At 29.7% G+C, this 20,750-nt stretch overlaps 1 protein-coding gene across 1 annotated transcript in view; it reads right to left on the reverse strand.

The window, feature by feature from the left end:
- LOC129943259 (RNA-binding protein fusilli) overlaps nucleotides 1-20,750 on the reverse strand; it is an 84,713-nt gene that overhangs the window by 51,328 nt on the left and 12,635 nt on the right. Inside the window, exon 2 of the mRNA XM_056052568.1 lies at nucleotides 17,333-17,667. Coding sequence (XP_055908543.1) covers nucleotides 17,333-17,461 — 129 coding nt within the window. The 5' untranslated portion in view covers nucleotides 17,462-17,667. The remainder of the gene's footprint in view (nucleotides 1-17,332; nucleotides 17,668-20,750) is intronic.

Raw genomic sequence — 20,750 nt, forward strand, 5'->3', positions numbered from 1 at the left:
AAATAATTGGTATTGGGATATCCTAAATCTATAAAAGCAGATAATGGTCGACAATTTGTGAGTAGTGAATTTAAGAGCTTTTATGGCAAGAACAACATTGATCTGATACTGGCCACAGGCCAGTGGCGAAGTTGAAAATATGAATAATTCTATTTTGAAGCGACTGCAAATAGCTCTTGGCAAAGGGGCGGACTACAGAAAAGAAGTACAGAAATGTACTCTTATGTACAACGTGACACCATATGGCACAACGGGTAAATCGTCTTAATGGCTTCTTTTGAAAAGAACAATTAGAGACAAAATTCCCTCTGTAAAAGATGTAAGTGAAACTAATTTAGATTCAGAGCCTAGAGATTTAGACAAGATTAACAAACAAAAATTAAATGAGATAGGAGATAGAGTTCGTGGCGCAAAGGAAGCGGATATTTTCACTTGCGATAAAGTCTTACTTTGTAATTTCATTCCCCAAAATAAACTTACAACAGCTTTCGATTCAAGGTGATGGAACGGAATCGAAACGAAGAAGTACTACAAGGAGATGATGGCAGAACTTTTAGGCGAAATTTAAACCATGTGAAGAAAATACCAATGCTGAATCAAAACAACAAATATTGAAGATATTTTGGAGCAGTCAATCAATGAATCCAAAAATGATATAGGAGAGTTGTGGCGACCTTGTCAGTAGGAGATACACTGTAACATATTGATATAATATATATAATATATATAATATATATAAGAAATAATAAATAAGTTTTAGTTTTGTTTTGATCATGGAATAGTTGTGTTGTGTTATTTAGAATTGTAAAATACAGATTATTGCAGTTCCAATGATGAAAACCAATGAAAGCTGTAACTGACCCCCTACTTAGTTTATGGAAATCCTCATACGTTATGATTCTTCTATAACGAATTTCCTCATAACGTAATTCTCTCCATAGAAAATTTTCATTTGTTCCGCTTTCGCTTAAGAAATATCCCATACGAATTTGCTTTAAAGCAAAGTTGTTTCTTTATAAGGAAATATCAATTTACAAATTTGAAACCAAAGTTTACTACGATTTGTATTCCTTATTTTAAAATGAATGTGTGTATGCATGGACTTGTAGTAGAAATCTTACGCATATCAATAGGTCAATTGTTTGAGTTGGCATTTTAAGTTCGAGAATTGTTTCCAAAATTTCGAAGCGCAAAACTATTTCGCTATAGATGATTGAAAAAGTTAAAGGGGAGAAAAGAAAACTTGGTATATCGTTTCGTACCTTGACGACAATTTTAAAGAATGAATGAGCTGCATTTGATAATATTCCAAGTTTTATTGAAACAAGAGATGAAACCTAAGATGATGCATATTTTCACCTTACTAAACTGTAAGATTTGTATGATAAAACAAAAATCAAAACTGTTCATGTGCAATAAAATAATAAGACATATACATTTCTTTAAAATGAGTATTTTGTATATATTTTTTGGAAAATATAAAAGAACACTTGCAGTGTTAAAAAAAATTCTTTCTATACATCGAATTTTTTATAAAACTTCTTTATAACGAAGCAATTTGTTGTTCCCTTGAAGGTTCGTTATAAGAAAGTTTGACTGTATTTCGATTTTAACTGTCTGCTCAAATTTTAAAAATATTAGTTTCAACCAAATTTATATATTTTATAAATATTATTCGAAAACTAGAATTGCTTCCAAATGCTTTAATCTGTAAAAAATTGGTTGAGCATAAAATGGTTCAGCATTTCTTTTAGATTTATGCGAAGGCAGTAAAACCTAACAACTGTATCAATAACTATAAATATTTAAACTGAGTATTGAAGATAGTGATTAAGGGAAGTTCTTTAAAACCATCACTAATTTTCATGAAGAAAAAACAAAATGTCTTCAAAAACTTAGACTGCCTCAAAAAGTTTTTAAATATATCAAAAACTTGTTCTGATAGTGTCATTTAGGAGTCTGAGTTGGACCCTTGCCAAATAGTATTATGAGCTAAGCTCTAAATCAACAAATTGGATTATCCCTAAGTACGTATATATACTTATTTTCACGTATTCACTAAATGACTTATTCATCTATTTTCAAGTGCGTTACTTTACTAATTTTCGTTACTTTTTTTTTTTTTTTTATTATTCTTTTGGTTAAGTCTAAACCAAATAACGTCAAAAGATGTTCATTTTTATACATCAAAGCGGAAGCACGTGATAACTTGTACTTTTCAAATTATTATTATTGTTTACCGGCATTTATTGATATTTACTTATGTACACATTTTATACGTACATACATTTCTACAGTACCTAAACAGAACACAAACAAATATTCCTATTGACGGTTTTCTAAACTTCAAAAGTCATTAAGCAATGTAAACTCTTATAGCTAGTTACAGCAGATAGGTATAGGTATAGATATATGTACTCATCATCATAATTTATAAAAGAGTTATCAGCAAAGGCATAATGTTAGAAAATATTGTTATCTATATTTTTCACCTGTGTTCTTTTTATTTTATTTTTTGTTGATTGATTATGCCAATGATTAAGCAATTTCGTACTAATTCACTGTATTTTTAATGAAGTGTTTTGTTATGCATCTAGAATTTTCAAGACGTTTGATGTCACTTACGTTAGAGATATAGTGATGCATTTTTTCTATGTATCTATTTTTATCTACATTCGAATACAATTTGAAATAATTTTTTTTTTTGAATTAGTTGCAATGAATATGAAACAAATTACGAGTAGAATGTTTGTTAATTGCTAGCAATCATCAACATGCTATGAATTGCATTGCTATTGCCTTTATGTCTCAGAAATTCTACATCTTGCTTTATGCTTAACTCAAATCACATCAAAATAAACTTATAAATTGTTTATCTGGTCACTATGGGCGGATTAAATTATTATGAGGTATTACTTTTTGAAAATTAAAGTACATACATATGTTTAAGCCATGTACTGTGCATATCTGCATGTGAATTAGTTTTATATGACTAATGAAACTATTAAATAAATTATAATGTTAAACTGCTTAAATTGTTTATTAAAGGGTGTTTTTTCCTTTCCACATTATTTCTCGAAAAAGTTATCACAATTAGCCAGTGGGAAAATTTTATTATGAGGGTCATGTTATAGGTACCATTGGTTTTCATTATTTAAACCAATCAGTAGAATTTGTTGACAGGACATAAAATTTCCTGAATTTCCTGCGATTTTTTGAGTGATTGGAAATCAATCGGTATAAAATGTATGCTTCTAATTAAAGTGAAACACAGTAAAATATCCCAAAATAAAATGGCCCCTTAAGAATAGGTTTACATGCCAGTTATAGCTTTCAATGAAATCAATGCGGGAAAAATGTTTGAATGGATCTTTTACTGTGTGTCATTTTGATTAGAAATATAAACTTTATTCTGGTGAAATTGAAATAATTGTTTTGTTGTTAGAAATGCATTTTTCTATTTCCAACATTTGATTTTATTTTGTTAAAAAATGTAACAAATCGTTCCATTGGTTTGCGTTTCAGCTTTATGCAAGTTCAATGACAGGTTTCTGTCAGAAAAATTGTTCGCTTCAATTTCAATCAGGAATTTTTGTCTCATCGACAAAAGTTTTCAATGATTGCTATAAACGACCTGTCAAAAAATTAAGTGATGTTAAAGCCCTTGTGACTTTTTTCTTCGGGCCCCGTAAAATGTTAGATAAATAGCAATGCCGAATTTAAAACCAATAAGAAAAAAGAGGCTGGTTTTTACCATGTTTTAGAATTCTTTTTTTTTTGTTAGGATTTTATTTCTTGTAAAAAAAACTGTCAATTTGATTTTTCTCAAAGTTTTTCAACAACAATATTTCCTATGAGATAAAATTAATTGGAAGCCATTATCTATTTTTTTTTTAATAGATATATTGAGTAGAAATTCAATTGTTTTTATTTTTTATGAAAAAACTGTCGATTCGATGTTAAAACCACTATTTTTCATTGCACTAAATTGTTTTTGAGATAAAATCGTTTTGAATTTGGAAAATTTCCGAGGTGAAAAATTTTTTTTCAGTTTTTTTTTTATTTTAATTTATAAAAAAACCCTTGATGGGTTTATTGTCGGTTCAACAATTATTCTCGGAAACAAAAGTTTGTTTGATTTGACAAACTAATGTTTCCAAGTAGATTTCAATGAGTTTTATTTGAAATCTTCATTTGAGGAGATTAAAATTTCTATTGTAAATCTGTGAGATTTCAAGGAGATTTTTGACAAATCTAGCTAAATCTCGGTTTAGTGCCCGGTGGAAACGTAGTATTTAGATAGATATTGATAGAATTTCAAAATTTTAAAAAGCTGTAATGATTTTATAAAAATTATGCTAATATCTCAGTAAATTGTGCATGCGTGGATTGCTTTGATATTTTTTCGTTTTTTTGATAATTCCGTTTTTTTTATTTTTGGGCAATGTTTAATTAAATAAAATATTTATTTGATTTAATAAAACAAGAAATTGCCAAAAGTTAATTCGGGAGGGAAATTTTACTTTGTTTATTTTGTTTTTTTGTAAATCGGTAAGGCCAGATTTTAATTTTCGTTGGTAATCGCCCAAAATTAAGGACGCTGCCTTTTTTTAATTTAAGAGATTTCTGTAATATTTTAATGAAGACAATTATTTTAACTAAAGAATCAAGGTTAATGTAACAAAAAGCTAAAGCTAGAGTTTAAGGCTACAATTTGGTAATTTTGTTTACCCTTCTTTTAAAAAAATTCAGTTTTTTGTCTTGTAATGCATTAAAAGTCGTTTTAATGAAAAATAAAAAAAATATTGTTTAAACACAACTTCTGGTTAAGAAGAAAAAAAATACAAAAGTTGATTTCAACTAACCACAATCATTAATTAAATTTCATTGACCCAGTTGCATACTCAAATAAAATGAGAAAAAATAAAAAAAAACATAAAACTTGTAAATTTGGATGAAAAGTAAGAATTTGCATAAACCATGTATAGAGACTAAAATTGTAAGATTTAAATTGTTATAATAGTTTTAAGAAATGCAGATTGATTCCTCATAAATCAATTTTTATTTAATTTTTGCAAAACTATTTTATAGACTCAATTAGTAAAGAATTTTATAATTTTATATTTGTTTATAATTCCTATAATAATAGTTATAATTTGTGAATAGTTTTTTGAAATAATCACAAAATAAACATAATTGATTTAGCTTAAACTACTCATAAATTTATGATCCTTCTTTTTTTCGTTTTAATATTTATAAAAATAAAGTTAAATATAAGTTCATTTACATATCAAATGATAAAAAATGTGTGAAATACAAGATACAAAAATATTATGCACGAACAAAGCCTAATTTAAATTTATTTGAGATGAGTAAACAGAACTACCTTTAGATAGTAGGAACTATTAAATGAGGATATCCTGACTTTGAAAAGAGCTTTGCTTATTTTAATAAAGTAAGAAACTAAAAGGCTACATTTGGAGTATAATACAAACTACCCACATACATTTGTTGCTACTCAAACCTAATAAAAACGGACCATACATTTAAATTCCGATCTGGAAAAGTATTTTTATCGATCTGAACAGATCAGTTTTTTTCAATTTAAATCTTACCAAACTGACAGCTGTCAATTATTTCTATGATATTGAGTTGTTAGTAGTTAAGAGAATCTTATTTGAATAAGTATTTGAATGATCCTTGAAAAAAAACATTTTTTTGTATTATCAAAAAATTGAAAAAGCTTTGCTAACAGATCCCACAAAATTACAACTCACAATTTTCGTTGAATTTCAACATCAGCTGCTTGTGCAAAATGTTACATAGAAAACAACAATTTCGCTTATAAGAAATCTTATTGAACATTGGCACAAAATTTGAAAGAACATATTTTAGGGGCTTAATTTTTACCTAAGTATAAATTTTCTCTCTTTCATTTCTTTTTGCGGATTAGTAAATTGGTAATTCTATTTTATTAAGAAACTGGCATTCGAACATGTCTAAGTAGTGACAGCTTCAGAAAATGAAGTTTAAACTGACCTATTAATTGGAATACCCAACTGTAGACTACACCATTCCATTTTACAGATATCTTACGAATTTAGTGAATTCCTAAATGCTGAGGTAGAACTTCCGTGATTTTAACTTTGGCAAATTGTTAAGAGATAGAAAGAAGATAAAGTCGTTTAAAATTAGAAAAAAACATCTTTTAAGCTTATTATTATTAAGTAATTTGCTAAAAATGTCTAAAACATTTTACTAAATTGTTTAAAATATTGCCAGATTTAATAGTTTTGTTTTATAATTCTTGAAATGGGTAGATACAGAGCACAAATAATTTGAAATGATTTAAATAACTTAGGGTCCATAACTTGTTAGTTTTGTAACAAAAGTTAGATATTTATTTTATTTCATTGAAACTGCAACTGTAGAATATGATTATTTAATTTAAGAACCAATATCGTTCTAAAGACCGCGTCAGAAAGATGCTCAACTTAAAATTCTTCTGAGTAAATGTTTAAACATTTTTGATAGAATTTCTGCCATAACTTGAGTATTGTTAGTTTTTAAAGCGTCTAGAGCTCGAATATTATACGCGTACACAAATTAAACAGACAAAAACCTATCGCTGTCAATTCGCATGATCTTAATGGCTGAAACACTTTAGCTTAGTCTTCGCCTAACGTTTATGAGTTCAGCCATAGGAATTCAATGCATGCTATCCAATGAAGCTTCGACATCACGTTTCATTTCACAATCTTAAGGAAATAACGTAATGTTACGTAATGTAACTCCAAATGGAAGTTCTAGTTCAAATTTGCTGCCCATTTGGTTTGTCTGACAGTTAAAAAGCTGTAAAAAAGTCAAGAAACAAAACACATTTGCTTTTGGAGGGATTCCCATTGGTTATTATAGGCTGTGTAAGATTATTTAATTTTTCGATTTCAAAACTCACTTTTTTTTTATTTTGAGAAAAAATAACAGTTGCTAATAACACAAGTTCCATTTAAGAAATGTCATATTGGAAGCACGGTATCCAACCTAAAAAAGATTGTGTCCAAATTTGACAGTAAAAATGACCACCTGTAGGGTTATGAGTTCTTCACATTGTTCTTAACACATTTTCCATATTGTGCAGATGACATTTGTTTTTTAGTTACGTACAAATAAACTCACAAAATCCCTAACAAACTTAATTGAATTACATTAGTCCAAATAAAGATGACGAAACATAAAAATAAAGTGTTTTAAGATGAGACCAAAGTTTATAAGCTTACAAAATGTAAATGCAAATACATAATTTAAGAAGATTTATTATTCTCCAGACACTAAGACTATTTTGTTATTTTGAAGCTCTTTTCCCAGCAAGTTATAAAAAATTTAGCCTATTAAATTTCTTTTAAACAAACTATTCCAAAAAAAATGTTTCGAGTTATTTTGGATACATTTCTTAAATTATAATTAATTTAAAAAACTAGTAGCAGCCGTTTTAAAAATTCTATATTCATGAATAAAAATGTAAAGCGTTTGTTCTTACAATAATTGTATTAAAAGTAGGAAGGTATTTTGAAAATTTGTACGGCTTATGTAATGAGTAGATAATAATCAAGAGTTTAAATTTTTAATAAAATTTACATGTACACAAACCTGCTTAAATAAGTTTAACTGTTGTTTCTTTTTAGCCAAGCGAGAATGTTAAAAAAACTTTTTCGTTACTCTAAGTGTTGAACACTTTTTTTCGTTTCCGAAAAATATGACCAAGTCGAATACAAAATGACCATTTGACCAAGTGAAAAAATAATAACCAAATTTAGTCACAGATGACCAATGCGGCAACCGTGATTGTAAATGTCATTCAAAGCAACTTCGAAGCAGGCCCAACTTAAGGCAGACGAAGCCGAAGCTGAAGCGTGTTTGTGTTTCAGCCATAAAGGTTTATTGACATTGCCGAAACTTGAAATTAAAGAGCAACAATTGTTCGTGTTGTGCTGCTTCTTATCCCGTCTTATTGGAACCTCATGTCGTCCAAGTCATCATCTTTAATTGACAGCAAAACGGTTCAACACGTTTCATTGCTGCAAACGGTGGCGGGAAATCAATAAATTCGGATCATCAGCAACATTTGCACTTGAAACAGCATTAAATTCGAATGAGCATGCGTAACGATAACGCACAGGTTGTACGATATCAGTAACGCACCAACTCTTTTCAAATTTTCCACAATTGTGTCAATTGCTTAGGCAGCTCGTCGATAACGATGACCATAGTTATCGCGTGATATGCGAAATTTCGTTAAGTTTGAATCACCTTTAAATAATTTTATAGGTTTCATCGATTATTAAGCGATATTTGACTTACATTTTGCCACTTCAAATGACAGCTGAATTTTACATGCGTGAAATGATAACTTTTACCTAAGCCGAGCGAAATATGAATCAAGTAAGATTGATGGTTTAATTTTTGATAATACCTTAACTTGGGAAAGCTGCATATTTAAAAGATCTTTAAGACTTAAGAATCATGTTATTTGAAGAATCTGTTTCTGAGTAGTCGAAAAACTGAAGGGGTTCTTGTTAGAAGAAAATTTAACAGGATCCAAGCATTATTTTTAAGATTTTTAATTTTTTTTATTGTCATATTTCCTGGGTTTTAATTTCGTGAATCCACTTCCTTGTATTAAAGTTAGATTTAAAAAAGAAACTTTTTTCGACAAGTTCTTTAAATTGTCCTTATTTTTTAGCTTTTGATGATCAATAAAACCATCCTAGCTACAATCTAACACAAAATTGCTTTTAATTAGCTACAATTTTAAATGAATTAAAACAATAATGTGAATCCGCCAAAAACTATCTGTCATATAGTTGAGTGCCATTTTCGCAGATATGTACATAATACTAAATTGATGTCTTTAAAATAACTTTACGACATTATTCAATATAATTAAGTCTTTTGACATTTCTGTGTGTCTTAATTAAATTCAAAGATCAATCGAGCACAAAATAATAACACCCTTTTTAATCTTCTAGATGGAGAAACCATAAATGTAGATGGAGAAACCATAATAATACGAGTATGTAGCTTTCAGCTTTAGCTTAGATAGTTATATGTCTTAGATGATCATTATATAGACGAATCTCCATCATCATGTCATATAGTTTGATTGCCTGACTTGCATGCCAACAAAATAATAGAAATGCTAACTTTTGTAGTGATATCTCAGGTTTGGTAACTTAAATATACAATCTTGTATCTAGGTACATTAAGTTAAGTGTAGATACTAGCGTATAGCAACAAACAAATGATTAAATGTTTGAGACGCATTCAAATATGAAATTGCACATATTCGACTCGAATAAATAAATATATCTCTATCTGTATAAAAATGTTTAAAGATTAATTGACTCGTGCTATAGAACTTTGATCGTTAAGAAAGAAGTGATGAATATATATGAACGTATGTGTAGATTTTATAATGTAGGTAAGGTACTTAAGTGTTTCGGCCTCTGATGGAAGCTTTTTTTTCCAACCATCATGGTTGGTAGTTAACGGGCCTTGGCACAAAGTTACTAACTACTATAATATTGTAAAGTTGATGTGCTGACCCCCGACCGCATTTAAAAATTATTACTTTTTTGTACATATATTAAATGTCTAGATAAACCTATAACTACAATTTAGATGTCCACTGTATATACATATAAATACAATGTGCTTAAATAGCAATTTGAAATCACGAAACCGATAAGATACAGCTACTATTTTTATAGAATCATTACATACATACCTTCATACCATCGTACCATCGATGCTTTTATTTAACGATAATTTTCCGCTTCAATTAAATTGAACACATATGTTTTTTTTAATATAAATATACATATATAGGTAAGTTTGATAGAAAAAAAATATAATAACAATAATAATCTTTTATATCAAAAAACTGTTTTTTTTATTTTTCTCATAATTGCAATTTTAAAACAAAGCATAAGTTTTAGCTTTATGGTATGATTAAAGTAGCTTGAAGGCTGTAAAGCTGTTCTGATAAGAATATCTATACAAAATAAATCAAGAGCAATAAATAATGGTTTTAGATTTGTAGAAAATAAGATATAAACGCTCGGTCGTACAATTTAACGTTTAACAATTTTTTGTGAACCGATTTTTATTGTTATTTTTCTAATAACTTTTGAATTAGTTTTAGAACATCTACAATTTTCTTATTTCACTATGGAGTAGAAGTATTGCATTCATTAAATATGAATAGAAAGTCTGACTTCAAAGGTTTAATTCGTCTTCGAGATTTCAATATCAACAATCATTTGAGACTTCATTCGTTTCTTTGTATTTATTAGAAATCTTTGCAAAACATAACTTTAATTACAATATTTTTTTCAAAAAGAATGTTAATTCTTTCATATTTGCTTATGCCAACTGATAAACGATTAACCTAAACATCCCCAAATATTTTTATTTTTGATGGAAGCAATTGCCCCTTTCAAGGTTGAAAAAATTAGCAAATTTACGCGTCATTTAAATTAATATTGAGTAAACATTCAAAAGACAGCCAGAGATCCAAAAAGAATATACAGAATTGATTTACAACATTTGATGTTAAAACATTCTAAACCAGCAGAGATATCGACCTCAATCAAATTTTGTTTCACAATGAATTTAAAAAAGTGAACCATTTAGTTGATGTAACGTTATGGAATCCATTTATATTTTACACCATATAAAGGGTGATTTTTTTGAGGTTAGGATTTTCATGCATTAGTATTTGACAGATCACGCGGGATTTCAGACATGGTGTCAAAGAGAAAGATGCTCAGTATGCTTTGACATTTCATCATGAATAGACTTACTAACGAGCAACGCTTGCAAATCATTGAATTTTATTACCAAAATCAGTGTTCAGTTCGAAATGTGTCTCGCGCTTTACGTCCGATTTATGGTCTACATAATCGACCAAGTGAGCAAACAATTAATGCGATTGTGACCAAGTTTCGCACTCAGTTTACTTTATTGGACATTAAACCAACCACACGAATGCGTACAGTGCTTACAGAAGAGAATATTGCGTCTGTTTCTGAGAGTGTTGCTGAAGACCGTGAAATGTCGATTCGTCGCCGTTCGCAGCAATTGGGTTTGTGTTATTCGACCACATGGAAGATTTTACGCAAAGATCTTGGTGTAAAACCGTATAAAATACAGCTCGTGCAAGAACTGAAGCCGAACGATCTGCCACAACGTCGAATTTTCAGTGAATGGGCCCTAGAAAAGTTGGCAGAAAATCCGCTTTTTTATCGACAAATTTTGTTCAGCGATGAGGCTCATTTCTGGTTGAATGGCTACGTAAATAAGCAAAATTGCCGCATTTGAAGTGAAGAGCAACCAGAAGCCGTTCAAGAACTGCCCATGCATCCCGAAAAATGCACTGTTTGGTGTGGTTTGTACGCTGGTGGAATCATTGGACCGTATTTTTTCAAAGATGCTGTTAGACGCAACGTTACGGTGAATGGCGATCGCCATTTTTGGCAACTTTTTGTTGCCAAAAATGGAAGAACTGAACTTGGTTGACATGTGGTTTCAACAAGATGGTGCTACATGCCACACAGCTCGCGATTCTATTGCCATTTTGAGGGAAAACTTCGGAGAACAATTCATCTCAAGGAATGGACCGGTAAGTTGGCCACCAAGATCATGCGATTTGACGCCTTTAGACTATTTTTTGTGGGGCTACGTCAAGTCTAAAGTCTACACAAATAAGCCAGCAACTATTCCAGCTTTGGAAGACAACATTTCCGAAGAAATTCGGGCTATTCCGGCCGAAATGCTCGAAAAAGTTACCAAAAATTGGACTTTCCGAATGGACCACCTAAGACGCAGCCGCGGTCAACATTTAAATGAAAATATCTTCAAAAAGTAGATGTCATGGACCAATCTAACGTTTCAAATAAAGAATCGATGAGATTTTGCAAATTTTATGCGTTTTTTTTTTAAAGTTCTCAAGCTCTTAAAAAATCACCGTTTACTATGACGTTATTCTAAATTGACATAAACTTATCTGAAATTGAATTGACAGTTTTTTTTTTCACAAAAAATACATCTATCAAATTTCAGTCTTATCTCAGAACCATGAGCAGTGAAACTTATTATTTCTTAAGAAAAAACGATGTAAGTTCCGAAAAACTTCATCTACTTAAAACATAAGAACCACAACTTTTGATTTTCGATTCGAATAACTTAAGCATACAGACATATAACGATGTTTACTTAGCTTAAAAGATGATTTACCTTATTTTAAAAGATTTCATCTTCTAACTGTTCTTAAACAATTTGCTAAAGTTAAAATCACAAAATGGCTACTTAAACTTATTTGCTTAAAGCAGTATTCACATGAGCGCGACCAACGAAAGACGAACGAATTAAAAAAATGTGGGTTTATATACGTTTGAAGACATATTTCTGCACAAATTCTTAACAAAACAAAAGCAATATAGTTGCTATTTGATTTATGATGCATACTTTTACTTTCCAATATTATATTTTAGTAAATTTAAGAAAACTTATTCGTCGCGAAAAAAATTTTAGTTGATACGAACTGTCAAACTTAATTCGCGTTCCACATTATCGCGTACTTAACCTAAAATAATCATTCTTGTTTGGGTTTCGGTGCTGAATGGTGTTCGGATGTGGTTCCTTCAATTTTCCGATATGCATTAAATGGATGCACATGATATCTTTTTCTTGTATTGTTTATTAATAAGGGCATCAATTACTTTTTTTTAAACAAATATACCTTAGACCGCATTTTCTCAATCGTTTGTTTTCGAAACAAAACACAATAATGATAAACACAAAAAAAAACAATTGTCAAAGTCAAACTTCATTCGCGACGAATTAAAAACTCTCATGTGAAAGAAATGTCAAAATCGAAGAATATTCGTTCATTCGTTGGTCGTGCTCATGTGAATAGTGCCTTAAGCTTGTTTACTTTGTTTATTTTTACGAACTGTCATTATTAAGACATGTTCGGATGCCACTTTTAAAATACAAGGAAAGTAGAAATTCTCTAGTTCACAAAACGAAAAGAAATGTTTAAAATTTTGGAGTCACTTAATAAATTGCATTGTATACAAAAATAAACACGACCAAAATCGTTACATTCAAATTTCGACAAAAAACAGCTTAACACAATTTTATAATTTCAAAAGTAACTAATCTAAAGTTACAAGTATTTGTCGTTACTGCCATGAATGTCAACTTTTTGACATTCATGGCAGTTATATCTCACAAAATTGTTAGCTCACACGATCTTAGGACATTTAAGACAATATTTCTACTGGTGGATTTGACAGATTGACAAAATTGTAAAATCTGACAATCATCTGTATTTAGCTTAAGTAATTTGCACCCTTTTACGAATTATGTAGGTACTTATAAAACAAAGCGGCATATATTCTTGAACATTTATTTCAATTCTATAATAATTCATCGCCATTTTTTCGGCAGATTAATACAACCAAAACCTAGTGGAGGTTTAATTTCAATAAAAATTCCAAATGGAACTTTGTTGATTTTTGATTCGTTGGACGTCGCCAATTAATTTTTTCTAATCAACAAGAATTTCGTATCAGATTACAAAAAAAATTATGTCTGCCACACTTTAGAAACACAATAGTAAGTAATGGACATTATGTGGATATTACACTTCTTTGAAAACACTTAAATTATTTAAAATGGCAACATGTACTTAACGTATATGATTTGGAAGGTGTCAAATTAACAACTGTATATCAGTAATAATAATGGATTTTATTTTGAAAAGCAATCTTTAATTAGAAAAGACGCCAATTTTTAGTATTTATGATCTGATAAATTATGTTCGTAAATGCTGTCTTAACGTAGCTAGAATTATTTGTTGCATATTTTTTTTTATTTTAAGCTTTGAAAAATGTGCAAATGTAAACAAATGATTCTTTTAGCTGAAACGGCTTAATTGATTAGCTTAATTTTATATGAAGTACATTTTTTGAATGCGAAATAAAATGTACCTATAATTTCAAAAAACCCTTTAGTAAAGTAAAAAAGCTGACACTTGGCACATAAATAACTAAACCATATCCAATAAAAATTTACTATATTTGATCTGTCATTTGTGTCACTGAGATCAACTAATATTTATATTTTTTCAGCCACTTTTGATTCTTTTCAGAGATACAATTCTTTACGTTCTTTTGGAAAATTTTATAAAATTATCCAAAGATATTGCTGACCGAAACTATCAAATTTGTTTGTATTTACATATATAAAATTATGCAAACGTCATTTAGAACTGGGCGTGTTTAGAAATATGATATCTGAGGACTGATAAATAATCTAACAATATTTTCAGATCTGTTAGTAAAAAATGGTTACATTATCTTAAGGTGTGTCCACGCAAAAGAAACATTTCAAGAAACATTGTTTAAAAAACGTTTCTTAAATACTTCTCATTTGTAAAAAAAAAGTGTTTAAAATGATTCTGATTTGTTTTTTTAGTATCAACGCTTTGTTTACCAGTATTTGTATTCAGTTTTGTGTGTGGAATTGGACTATTAAAGAAGTAGCATTATTATTGTCAGCTTTTTCGACTTTGCTTTTAAATTTTCATCAAATGGATCCCACAAAACATTTTTATAGGTTGGATAACATGCTTGGTGCTCCACACTTTTCGCGACATTTTATATTTATATCAAATAAACGCACTTTCTATGTTAATGCTTAGAAAACAAACAAAGTTTTTCTCTCGGAATGGGAAACAGAAAAACATTTCATACAAATTTCAGTAATATTTCGAGAGGTTCCTGACCAAAAAAAAATAGAGAAATATTTTTTATTGTCTCTGTAATGTTTCGAAAATGTTTCTTTGGTCTGGGCACACATTTATCATCGTGTTGTCTAACTTAGTGTAAATTAAATTTTTGACAGGTGATCTTAAAGAAATCTAACAATAATAAGTCCGTTCTAGTACCTTCCTAAAACAGTCTAATTTTAAGAAAAATTACCAAAATTAACTAAATCCTGTTCGCGTAGACAAAAATTTGGTAGTTTTTCGGAAAAGAGAACGCTCACGAGAAAGTAAAATATTTCCCCATCCTAAGAATTTTAGCCCAAGAAATTTCTTTGGGCTGATTTGTGAAAAGTGTCAAATTTGATAGTACTTCAAATATATCAAACAAATTGATTGCTTTTGCTGTCAATAATAAAATTAAAAATTCTTTTCCAAAAAACAGCAACAAATTTTTAAATTCCAATTTATCAAGTTTTTTCATAAATAAATAAACAATGGACCATATTAATATTGCTTGAAGTTCGTGTTGAATTAATTTATCCATTTACATACAAAATAAATTCGGAACACGAAATGAAACGATAATGTTTCAAAATTAAGATTTTTTTTACAGTCAAATTGTGGGAAAAAATTGTTGTTTTTCCGTTCGCCTACTTTTTTGTAGTTTTGTCTTCTTGTGAGAGAATTTTTCCCCCACTCCTTAAAATATCTTTTTTTACGAATTTTAGTGCAGAAAGTACGCGAACAGACTTATTTTTGTTCTATTCTAGAAGATGTTTTAGTCGTTTAATTGTAACTAGTTAGATTTTGTTTATAATTGTATATTGGGACCTGACAATTTGTATCATTTCTGAAAATGTTGTGAAAGATTCAATTTAAAAACACAACTTAATTGACAGCTTATTTGTAGATATGTAACTGTCAAGTAAGATCTATCATTCGTGCCCGCTTGGCTTTACGCCGAAAACACTGCAATTTTGTACCACACCGAGAAATTAGGCTCCGATTCCATCTTGGTATTGGAAATGTTCTGGTTGAAAAAAGCTCCGAAGTCTGATTTGGTTTAATTGATCATATACTTTAATCGTAAAATGAGTTTTTTTCAAAAGAGGAACGTTCAAGACCAAAGACGAATAGCTTATTTAAATAAACAGTAGATCCTGAAACGTTTTTACGTTAACTTTATAAATCCATTTTTAAACTTTCGACGACGCACGTTGCATGAAAATGTCTACAAATAAAACTAGAACCCCAGAAAGCACGTTTAATCTTTAATACGATGATTATTATTTATTCATTTTACTCTAGATTACAAAATTTTACTCAATTAATAAACAAGTAAACATACAACTATGTTTTTTAAAGAAAAATATTAATTATCATTGCCGATGACAATCTGACTTTTTATCATTTTCACACGAAATATATAATTGCCATTTAAAAAAAATGTAAATGTTTTTAAAAAAGAAACTCCATTAAAACTATAGCCTTCAAAAGGAGAATCGTATTTATTCAAAACAAACCGGTCATATGGAAATTTTCAATATGGAGATAACACTTCCATAATTCCAAGAAATCGAGTTACCATACCTACATTTTTATTTTCTGGCAAATTACACTCAATTACAAAAAAATAGTTTGATGTGTCTTTTATGTAAGTTGTCCTGTTTTTCTTCTTTTTCTTTAAAGTCAAAGAGTTTAATCATAGCATCAAAAAATTTTCATGGAATTTCCAATCGATGATAAACCTTATTGAAAAAAAAACAACAATACTAAATTAAATTAAAACTATTTAATGAAATTTTGAACATTCCTTATCAAAGAAAAAGAGAGTGGGTATAATTAATTACCAAATTTTCAATCTTTTTAGGTTAAAAAATATGGAAATACTGAATAATGTTTATGAAACTTTCCTAACTGCTGTCACTTTAACCACAAGCTTTACATACGACTATAGAAAGATAGATACTCGTGGCTATCTGTGATTATTCTTAAATTCATCGGCAGCAGCTAACGCGAGAAAGCAATTTTTTGTTTCAAAAAGATACAAAAGCTTTACAATCGAAAGCAAACATAACAAAAACATAAATTCATATAACAAGTCATTGACCCATCTCATCATCAAAGATAAAGATATAAAGGTATCGATAGTTCGTAACTTTTAATTAAATTAGTTTCAGAGCAAGTTGTCACAAAAGAACTTTATTCAATGACGAAGCATAATAATCGACCGATTCTTATTTTCTTTTCTTCAAAAGCTTAAAAGAGTTAGTTCATCTTCATGTTCTATGATCTGTGGGATAATTCATATTCATATAATCACTCCAGTGACAGCCACAAATCACATGACGTAGTAATTTATGAGGCTTTAAATATCTAGTTCTATGAATTTAATATTTTATACGAAGCCTACAAAACTGATTCAAACAAAAAATCTCCATTTTGAATTATACAAATCAATATAAATATAATTATTTTTCTATATGTAAATAAATTTACCTGATTTGACACCGCATCGATAACAACGTATACCAAGAGTATAATTTCCTTCTCATCCGAACCAAGTCCAAGTCCATTTTGGCCACATGTGGCTACATACATCGAGACTACATGTTCTGGGCCTTGCATTTTCTTTTAAATTTATATTTAAATTAAATTTAAAAATTCTTAAATTAATTATTAAATAACTTTTTTTTTTTTTTTTTGATTAATTTAAAATTGTAATGTAGTTAATTTAAATATCAACATGATATTTTTTTAGTATAAATTCGTATATATTCGGGTGAATGTAGGATGTGGGTAGATAAACAGTGTTTGGCTTGAGTCAAGATGGACTGAAAAGAAATTAAAAAAAAAAATTATATAGAGAAGTAAATAATAACGGTTTCTATAGTTTTTAGAAAATGTATTTAAAAAATGAAAAAAAACTAATAATGTTAATTCACAATATGTTTGTTGTTAATGAAATTTACTATATCATTTAAGCTACGTTAAGACCATCTAAAGTATGGTAACCACGGAGAACAACGGGCATTTTTCTCCCTTTGATCCAGATTTTCAGAGAGATGTTTAAAGTTTATTTTTTGTCATATCGGAAAACGGATGTTATGCACGATAAGAAAATGTACCTACAAAAATATCGGAAGTGGATCCTTCATATTTTAAAGCCACGAAAGAGGAAGATATTAAAAAGAAAAAGAGTTTTAGAAACAGCGCAACCTGTGACTGTCAAAAAGACAATCATTCGAAATAGTTTTCTGATTTGAGGTCCAATCCTTTATAAAAACACGAAAAAACTTTTTTTAATTTGGCCAGTTTATGTTCCTAAGACTTCTGAGAATTTTGTAAGTAGGATTGACAGGACAGAAAAATACGTACATAAGTCAAATAAGTTTCTTTATTTCTTTTCTTCCTATTTGAATTGTGCTTTATAGGATAATTCAGAAATTCAATTACTCAAATTCTTATTCTAAAGATTTGACAGCAAACCCGACAAATTTGTACGAGATTTTGGCGTTCCTTGCGGCCATTTTGTTTTGGTGCCATCTGTCAAATCTTTTGTTTATTATTTTAATTTCAAATGATAAACCTTTATTATCAAAAGGAGTGTTGGTGAACGCAAACGTTGCGCGCATTGCGCCCGTAGTGGCAATTCACAGTCGACTCTTCAACGTTTGGTGGCTAAATTTTGCGATGACCGGTTCAATAAATAATCAATCAACACCCGTAAGTTCAAGAAATGCAAGATCGGAGTAGAACATCGCCACGGTCCGTGAAAGTACAGCAGAACCCGGGGCAGTCCATTCCTCGCCGTGCCCACGATCTCGGCCTTTTGCAGATTTCAACTTTGCGAATTTTGCGTCGGGACAACTGACCCAGGAGCTCAAAGTTAATGACCATAGACAACGCCACCGTTTGTTCCATGACTGAGCTTCGAATCACTTGGAAGAGGACCCCGATTTCGGCCGAAAAATCATCTTTAGTGACGAGGCTCATTTTTAGATGAATGCCTGTGTTTACTAGCAAAAAAGCCGTGTTTGGGCGTGATTGGTCCGTACAGCGCTACATAACTAAATTGAACCATATGGACCTAGACGACATGTGTTTCCAGCAGGACGGTACTACGTGCCACACAGCAAACGCCACAACATCTACCCGCCCTTATTGAAAAACCCTTTATTAAAAAAAATATTAACGTGTTATTTTCGAATTTTAAAATTATTTTAGCTTCTGCTTCATATAGTACACAAATAAATAGTTTAATTTTGAATATCTCGCTATTTGGCAACTGTCATTTTTGGATCTGTCATCTTTTGACACTTGACAATAATGGCAAAAAGAACGCACTAAAATTGTTTGAAATATTTATAAAAATGGTAGACATTTTGTAGTCACAGTTCGCAAAACTAAAACACTTTTGTTTTGGAGCATCTTCTTGGCCAGCAATAGTTAAAGTTCTGAAAAAATGTGAGCTATTGGGACGAATACGTGATATAAAGAGTCAAAACCATGTGGACCGATCAAGAACATCTTTAGCCCAGTTTTTCGGTGCAGGAACATCCTAGTTTCAGAGTTAAACTCGAGTTACCATCTGCAACGTGTTTTTCAGTGTATTACAATCTTGTCGTTAACTCGGGGTTTACCCTTTAAATTTGATTCAAACTCTGGTTTAAATATACATTTTGACAGATTCTGAAATAGTAATGAAAAACATTTTTTATTTATTTTTGTGGGAAAATTGATATTTTTGTTTTTATTCAGTCTGTGACTTCAGCGATTGGGACTTATACGAAATTTTAAGTGCAACTGTTTTGAGATGAAAATTACTTATCAGATCGCTACCAAAGAATTTAAAATGAGATTTAAAACAACAGATGATGGCTATAAACCAAAATGTAATAATGCCCGTGTTTTTTGGCATTCTATAAATAGTATAGTTAAAATTTCCCAAGAAAACTCATCGGCAGTAGCCAGATTTTTGTATATAAAAATTGGTACAACTGGAAGAAGATCTGTTAGAAAATAAAAACACAAATAGAAGTAAGTTTTATGAAAATCAAAAGTTAAAATTAACTTCAGTAAAAAAAAAACTACCTAAAACTAATATAAAGGACAGTTTTTTAGGAAGAATGGTAAGAAAACATATGGAAATTGAGATTCTTTGACATAAAAAAAAAACTTCAAGGAGGGGGTTTGTTCGTAGACTACTACATTTACATGTGGTATTAAAGCGAGCTTAAAGCTCGTCTCAATTCTTTATATACTTAACTGAATCGAGTTGAAATGAGCTCGATTTGACTCGATTTCGGTCGGGAAAAAGGAGTAGATTCAAAATTTGTAAAGAAAAACCTGTGTGGAGGAGTTAGTTTTACAGACAATGTATTGTAGTCTGTTTATTTGCATGTTTGTGTTCAAAAAATTTAGTTTTATTTTAATCAAATAAAAAAAAGTAATAAATGTTGCTGAACTATTCAGTTCTTCATTGTTTAACACGAATCAAACTATTTCACTTGCACTTCTTAAGAAATATCGAAACAACATTTGCATTTTAGAAAAAGCTGTCAAACTTAAACATTTTTAAATCTTCTTGTGCGGTGGAAACACCAAAAAGATTTATTTAATTTAAACTGACATAAACATTTAGTGGAAACATAGCAAAACTTAATTTTTTTTTCTTTTGTTGCAAAATAAGTTCAGTTACTCCATTTTCATTAACAAAACTAAATAACATCATCAGTAACAGATTGATTTTTTGTTTGCCAATGGAAAACACATGATTCCAAATGTACAACAACTCAACAAACACTGCCATCGAGATACAAATGCAATATGTGATATCAAATGATGATACGAAAAACAGGGTGTAGGCCTGTATTGGTGATATAGCCCAGTTATGTCAATTCTCCATCGATCATTT

Source organism: Eupeodes corollae, chromosome 1 (assembly GCF_945859685.1).
Source record: "Eupeodes corollae chromosome 1, idEupCoro1.1, whole genome shotgun sequence".
Classification (NCBI taxonomy): domain Eukaryota; kingdom Metazoa; phylum Arthropoda; class Insecta; order Diptera; family Syrphidae; genus Eupeodes; species Eupeodes corollae.